At 61.7% G+C, this 7,485-nt stretch overlaps 1 protein-coding gene across 3 annotated transcripts in view; it reads left to right on the forward strand.

The window, feature by feature from the left end:
* PEMT (phosphatidylethanolamine N-methyltransferase) overlaps positions 1-7,057 on the forward strand; it is a 73,925-nt gene extending 66,868 nt beyond the window's left edge. For 2 of the 3 annotated variants that reach the window (XM_033090560.1, XM_033090562.1), the window contains exons 4-7: positions 1,369-1,514; positions 3,238-3,349; positions 6,399-6,473; positions 6,796-7,057. In XM_033090560.1, coding sequence (XP_032946451.1) covers positions 1,369-1,514; positions 3,238-3,349; positions 6,399-6,473; positions 6,796-6,853 — 391 coding nt within the window. In that variant the 3' untranslated portion in view covers positions 6,854-7,057. Of the gene's footprint in view, positions 1-1,368; positions 1,515-3,237; positions 3,350-6,398; positions 6,478-6,795 lie in introns of all 3 variants that reach the window. The other variant, XM_033090561.1, reaches the window with a different exon arrangement.
* The last annotated feature ends 428 nt before the right edge of the window (positions 7,058-7,485 follow it).

The raw sequence follows: 7,485 nt of genomic DNA on the forward strand, positions 1-7,485 counted from the left end.
ACCCACTCTGCCTGGATTGCCAGGTGCCAGGGAGAAGGAGAAGCGGCCTCTGTTACTAAGAGCCGAAAGTAGTTGGAGGAAAGAGTACCAGGGCGATGGTTTTCGTGTAACATAAGGATAGTTTTACAACCGTGTGAATTTACCAGTGAGTGAATGATTGAAGATGGTGAGTTTGTTCTACTTGAAAGAGCCTGGTAAACAGAGGTACTTTATGATGGTTACATGGACGGATGGATGGATGGACGGATGGATGGATGGATGGATGGATACTTGGATACACGGTAGACTAATGGCTGGGTGGGTGGGTGGACAGTGAGCTGCCCTGCTAGGTGTGTGAAGGAGTGAGTGCGAGTCGTGAGTTGTGCCACGTGAGGCAGGAGATCTTGTCCCTTCTACGTGTGAGGTCCAGGGGCACGGGGAGTGCATGTCTGTGGTGCTCGCACACACTTGCTCCCACACACCTCCTTCTCTTGGAGTCGCTCCCATCAGTGCCTGCTCCTCCTAAGGAGGCAGACCCTCAGCTTGGTCCTGGCGTTACCGTGAGCCCAGTTGCTTTGCCCGAGCTGCGCCAGGCCTTCCAGCCAATTGGAGAACTGAATTGCAAGCGCACCAACCAGCACAGCCCCCCGTTTTGGTCAACCCGCTTGCCTTTTAACAAGGTCTTCTATGGCTTGGCCCCAAAGCGGGCCGCTGGGGGCATTCCAGGTGTGGAAGGAAGACATACGGGATCTCTGAGGTGCCGCCGGGATGCGGCCAGTTCTGTGCAGGGACCAAAGAGGCCGAGAAGGGGCAGGGCATGCCCCAGGCTTCAGGGCACTGAGGCCCTCAGGGAGGGGGATGCCATGACCACGTGGGGCACACGCCAGGTGAGGGGCCAGCGGGCACTGGGGCCCCCCCGCACAGCCTGAGGCATGCGTCCCTACTTTTCTGAGCCGTACTTTCCTCCACAATACCAGTTGCTAACCGGACAGGATTGGAGTCTGCAACCCGATGGGCTCTGGGCTGCATCTGGCCTGTTGACATGCACCAAGGCCAAAATAGTTTTCATTAATTGCCTGTTTTTAAAAATTAGGATATTTCATATACAGGTCAGGATATCTGACTTCTCTTGAACAACCCCCAAATCTGGCAGGCCTGGTCCCCCCATTCTGGTCACTTCCATTGTGTTAATTGGGGCTGATGCTTCTGAGTGGCCCCCCTCGGGCAGGACAGTGCTCTCGAGGTGCCCTGCACCCCACCTACAGCCACTTCGTCACCTGTCTGTCCCCAACATGACTGGCTACTCTGGGGGACACTTGGGAGACAGGGCGGGAAGGGGGCAGCCCCTGCTCACAGCAGCGACCTCATTGCCCCCTCCCCTGCCTGCAGCTTCACACAGGCCATGCTGAGCCAGCCTCGGATGCACAGCCTGGATAACCCCACGGCCTACCTGGTGGGCCTCGCGCTCCTGGCGGTCGGCGGCGTGTTGGTGCTCTCCAGCTTCTTTGCTCTGGGCTTCACTGGAACCTTCCTAGGTAAGACCCCAAGGGCTGGGGGGCCTTGAGACAACCCACTCAAGGTCCGGGGGAGAAGCAGGGGCTGCTGATTGCCTTGCTGCCCGTGATGTCTGCGTGAGTCTGAGGCCACCTTACCCCCTCCAGGCCTCGGCTTGTGCATGGTTAGCTCAGGAAGCGGGGCTCTCATCTCATCCAGCAGCTCGGCTGCCAGCCCAGGCAGGGTATCAGGCTGCTGTATTTGGGCCACAAGCCGGCAGCATGTGTTGGTGCCTGGCTTTCTGGTGGGCTGGGTCCGGGGCTCTCGGGTCCCTCCCCTTCTCAGCCCCTGGCCAGCTTCAGGGACTCGGCCTCAGTTTCCTCCAGTGCCTGGGTGGCATGCGGCGCCCCCGGCTGGCCTGGGTCTGTGTGTTCCCGGTTGCTGCTGTGGTGCTTGGGGTCTGGGCACTACAGGCCGCAGCAGAGGCCCTTAGCTCTCAGGGGCTGTGTTTCCAGGCAGAGGAGGAGCCGCCATCCTCTGAGGAGTAGCAGCCCTGCTGCCCGTGGCGAGGCCTGGGCCGTGGCTGCGGTGTCCGTGCAGCGCCTCGTGCTCTGCAGGAGCTGTAGGGAGCTCTGGGCTAGAAGAAGAATGTGCAGGTGGGGTCCTGGGGAGGAGTCAGGAGCACCTGGGCCTGGCGGGTGTGGCGGGTGGGAAAGAGGACAGGCCCGAGAGCAAACAGAGAGCTCAAGGGCAGAGTGGTGGTGGCACGCTGGAGGGAGGCAGGCAGCTGGGCTGGTGCGCAGGGGGGCAGTGGGACCAGGGCTGCAGGTTGGGCGGGGCCATGTCACATGGGTCCCCAAAGGCCTTGCAGGGCACTGAGCGCCACTCCCAGCGAGGTGGGAGCCATGGGCAGCTTTGGAAGTGTCCTCTCTCAGCAACGAGGAGACTGGGTTGGTGGGGCCGAGACCCTGGGGGCCAGGGAGAAGGGGTGTCAGGGTGTGGGCCTGGCAGGGGCAGGGGTGAGGCCACAGGAGGGAGGAGGGCCTTGTGCTGGCCTCTGCAGGCCCGGTGGGAATAGCCCTCCAGCGTGTGGGTGCAGAGGCAGGAAAGGGCTGGTGGAGCTCCCACACCCCGGGAGGCATGGGGGCAGCTCGTGGTCAGGGCTGCATGGGGAGACGCCCCTGGAGGGGTGAGTCAGGGTAGGAAGGGAGTGGGAAGGCCCCTGAGAGCAGCAGCCACCCCTGGAAGAGATGGCCTAGAAACGCTGAGTGCCCGCCAGGCTCTGGATGTAGGGCATTCTGACCGCTTCAGCGCCGTGAGTCAGCCCCAAAGTGGGTTTCTGTGCCACTGCCGCCTGGCCCCCGCCCCATTTCCTACCTCCCACAGCCCTCCCCGGGCTCTCACACCTTTTGTCCCTAGACAACAGGTGACGCAGCTCCGCTGGCTCCTCCTGCTTGTGGCTGTCCTACTTCTGCCTTGGGTGAAGGTCGAAGGGATTTCTGGGAGGAGGCCCGGGATGCCAGGGCAGCGCCCATTACTGAGCAGCCCTGGGCCCCCTTGCCCCTCAGCCCCTGGGGACCGCTGCTCTCTGAGGTGCCTGCATGCCTGTGGCCTGAGCGGGCCTGCCCCAGGGTGCCCCTGACTTGGTGTGCTGTTAAACCTGCTCCCCACTAGCCTGGTGCCTCCGGCAGGGCAGACCCCAGGGCCTCTCAGTAATGGTGTGGCCAGGGGGTGACCCTGGGTCCTGCCCCACTTTGTCCGTAGGTGACTACTTCGGGATCCTCAAGGAGGCAAGAGTGACCACATTCCCGTTCAATATCCTGGACAACCCCATGTACTGGGGCAGCACGGCCAACTACCTGGGCTGGGCCGTCATGTGAGTAGCGGCCCTGCCTGCCCAGCGCCCCTGCTGGCTGCTTCCAGCAGGAGGACGTCAGCCTTTGGGTCACTCGTGGAGCCCGAGGGCATTGGTCTGATTTTCGTTCCTTGGGATCTATGGACACAAACAACATCTAGAACAGAGGTTGGCAAACTTTTCCTCAAAGGGTCAGCGTGAGGATGCAGGGCCACAGGCAGGGCCCCACCCCTGCGGCGAGAAGACAGTCATAAGACTGACCAGTGTGGCTGGGTGTTCTTACAGACATTGACATTTGAATTTCACATTAATATAATTTTCAGGTGTCACAAAATATTATTCTTTCTTTTTAACCACTTAGAAATGCCCAGTCTGATCTCGGCCCATGGCCTGCTGACCCGTGCGAGGGACACAGGAGGGCCAGCAGGGGCCCAGACCGGCGGCGTCTGGCCCTGTCAAGGGAGCTGGTTGGGGCACGTGCCCCGGTGGCAGAGCTCCTCACCCCACAGAAGGCGGTGGGCCCCAGGATGGACTACTGTCTGTCTCAGCCAGCTCTGGGCACCAGCCTCATCCCAGACTGGCCTACAGAACGCTGCTCCGGGCCTCAAACCACACCCCCCTCCAGAGCAGCTCCTGTTTGTCCATTTTCTGTATTAGGGCTCCTTCCATAGAAAGTTTCTTTTATGGAAAGTGTTCTGCCTTTATTTAGCCCTCGAAGACCACTTGCCTAGAATGTTACAGGTGCTCCGGAGACCAGAAAGGTTATAAGACACCAAGGAATGAATCTCAAATGGTGGAGTGGCAGGAGCTAGATGTTCCTTCTTACTCCCACGCTTGGATCTGACAGCACTGGGCTCTGGTGGCGAGTAGCTGGAGGGCAGCTTGTGGGTCTGGCTGGGATGCCGCCCCTCCCGTGTTCCAGCCCCACTTCTAGACCAGACAGCCCCCTTCCAGCCTGGCCCCTCATGTGGACTTGGGCAGTGGGCTCCTGGGGGGCAGGATCTGCACTCCCACACTCGCCCATCCCCCCCGCCACAGAGCATCTCCCACTCGGGACCAACAGGTCCCCCCCATGCTGGGCCCCCTCCCACCTCCCTGCCAGCACACACGCTATTTACCCTCCCACTTCTACCCCCAGTCTTTCCTCCCAAACCCAACTTGAGGTGTCTGCTTCTCCAGGAAGCCCTCCCTGACTGCTCCCCCATGGGTGCCTCATCTGTGCTCAGACAGGGCCCTCCAATGGCAGAGCCCACATGCGAGTCCCCTCTGTGCCCCAGCCAGTGCCTGGTGCCCTGGAGTGAGAAGTCACCCTCCCACCCCCACCCACGCCCCCAGGGCTGTCAGGCCAAGGCTCCAAAGAACATGTGAGGCCCCCTAAGAAAGCCTGGGCACCAGCAGGCCCCCTCAGGAGGCCTGTGCTGTGCTGGGAAACGGAGACTTCCGTCTGTCCTCTGTCTGAGAGCTCATTAGAGATGAGCCAGGACTCGGTGCTTCGAGACACTGGCCCAGCAGAGCCACTCCCAGGCCTGCAGCCCATCTGTCTCTGTCCCCGGGCCCCGTGGCTAGGGCTTCCCAGTGCCTGCTCCGCCAGGAGTGTGTGAGCTCTGGCATGCCCAGGGCACAGGATTCCTGGCAGCCCCGAGGCCTCCTGCCCAAGTGAGACTGTCCCCAAGGCGCACGACCTGGTGCGTATGGCCAACCCGCCACCACCCCAGGCTCAGGGCCTAGTGCGGGCATGTGGGTTTCCTGGACCTCAGTTTGCTCATCTGAACAGTCGGATGACGCTCTCCACACAGGCTGGTTAGGATGCCAAGATCAAGGGCGTGCTAGCATTTTGAAGGTGGGAAAGTTTCATGTAGATGTAACGGAAAAGGGGTGCTTGTTTGGTTCACGTTCTGGGGCGCACCTGACCCCGGGGGCTGGCTGAGGTCAGCTGTAGAAGCCACGTCCATTCCTGGCCTCCATGGCTCCTGGTGAACTTGGCTTTCTAGGCAGAGGGTCATCAGTCTTAGAGACACTGCGGGCACAGAGCCCGGCCCCTAGGCTCTACCTGAGCCAACTGGCGGCCAGTTCACCCAGGTGAGTCCAGCCTACTGCCCATTTCCTCCCCGGCTCCAGGGGTGCATGGCTTGTGGGATGGGAGTCTCTGCTTGCTGTAGAAAACCACAGTAGGGCCGGTGAGCAAAGCTCCAGGGGGGTAGACCTCAGCCCCAAAAGGCTGTTTAGCCTTGGAGCCGACAGAACAGGAGTGGGGGTGCATCATCAAGCACACTTGCCCTTCTAGGAGCTCCCGGACAGAAGGACAGACAAGGTGAGGGCATGGGGTGCAGGCCAGAGGGTCCCTGTAGAATGTCCTATATCTGGGGCTCCTGTGAAGCAGGCAGGGCTGGGGGAGGGACGCAAAGCCCACCCGGGGCCCATGTGCCCCGTGGCTGCTGGGCTGTTGTGCCCCATAAAGCGGCCGCCCTGCTTCTCTCCCCTGGCTACCTGAACGCAGCAGCCTCACCCTTGCAGAGTCCCTGGGATCTGAGGCAACTATAGAAAACGGGGGACAGCTCGACAGCAGGTGCGGCCAGGCTACTCCTCAGTGAGGCAGTCACCAGCACAGAGCCCGTGAAGGGCCCACTGGACACTCCACCTGGCTGCGGGGCCCTGGACCCATTTCCAGAAAACAGGACACGGTCACTGGTGGGCAGCGGAGAATCTTCTGCCCCCTGGAAACATCCTCCTGTTCAGAAAAGGGCGCGCTGGGCCCCTCGGGTGATTCTGAGATGCCAGTCATTCCTTCCTTCCCTGATTCAGTCCTGTGGCGTCCTGAGCTTCCAGCTGGGGCTGGAGGCGCGAGAAAAGGGAGCACAGACCCTGCCCTGAGGACCCACGCTGGCCTGGGCAGGCTGCACGCTGGGCCCTGGGTCAGGACCTGAGGGTGGGAGTCCTCGTCCGAGACAGAAAGCCCGACTCAGGAAGGGGTTCCCCTGGCTCGGCTCCTTCGGCTGCAGCAGCCAGCGCGCAGGGAGGGAGCCCAGCGCCGGGCTTGCCCACTGACCGATGCACTGTGTCTTCCCCGCAGGCACGCCAGCCCTGCCGGCCTGGGACTGACTGCGGTTGTGGCGCTCGTCTACGTGATTGCCATCCTGTATGAGGAGTGAGTAGGCGCTGCTGTGTGTCAGGGCCATTGTCTGAGGTCGGTGTGACCGCGGAGCTGGCCCTGCCTCTGCCTTCTGGGCCGTTCCCAGGACCAGGGCAGCTCGGGCCGCACTAGGTCACCACCAGAGCGGCAGGCAGGAAGCGCAGAGTGGGTACAGCGGGAACTGACGGCCCCGACAGGCGGTAACAGGGAAGCCCGGGGCCCTCTTGGTCCTGCACGGACCCATCACTCTGTCCATGCTCCGGGGAGGCAGAGTTGGGTGGCGGCTTCGCCCGCAAGACCAGCTGACTGGAGTCGCTCTCTCCTCTTGCCCCTGCAGACCCTTCACTGCTGAAATCTACCGACGGAAATCCTCCCAGCTCCGAAAAAGAAGCTGACCAGGCTTTTCTGAGGGCCCCCTGGCCTGCCTGCCCGAGTGCCAAGACTGTGAGGGGACGGTGCTTGGCTGTGGCTCGGTACCCAGCCAGTGCAGGCCGCTCCAGTGCCTTGGAAACCGCCGCCTTGGGGGCCTGGACATGCTGCCATGTGGCCACTGCTGCCCCCACCAAGTTCTGACTCATCAATAAAAGCCCCTCACCCCAGCTTGCCTTCCGGGTCTCTGTCCATGCAGGTGGGGAAGGAGTGGGTCTGGGTCTCCAGAGGGGCCGTTGCTCCAAGGGCTCCAGGCCAGGCTGGTGTAGCCTCTGCCTCACTGAAGCCTCACCGCCCCGAAGTGGCACCACTGTCCATGCTTGGCGGGGAAGGGACGTGCCCAGGCACTTGGGCTTCCTGTGCTGCCCGCCTCACCCCTGCCCCAGCACCCCCGTCTTCTGCCCCTTTCCTTTGGGGATCCAGCTTAGCCTTGGGGTAGAGGTGTCATTATGCTGCCCAGCGGCCTGACACCCCTCCATGCCAAGGGGCTCCCAGCCCCGGGGAGCTGCTGTCCAGGGAAAATGATCGGAGAGTAAAAAACATTATGCAGAACATTTAAAAAGTGACATGAAAGTACCTCATGGGGGTGGGAGCCCAT

Source organism: Rhinolophus ferrumequinum, chromosome 21 (genome assembly GCF_004115265.2).
Source record: "Rhinolophus ferrumequinum isolate MPI-CBG mRhiFer1 chromosome 21, mRhiFer1_v1.p, whole genome shotgun sequence".
Taxonomy (NCBI): Eukaryota; Metazoa; Chordata; class Mammalia; order Chiroptera; family Rhinolophidae; genus Rhinolophus; species Rhinolophus ferrumequinum.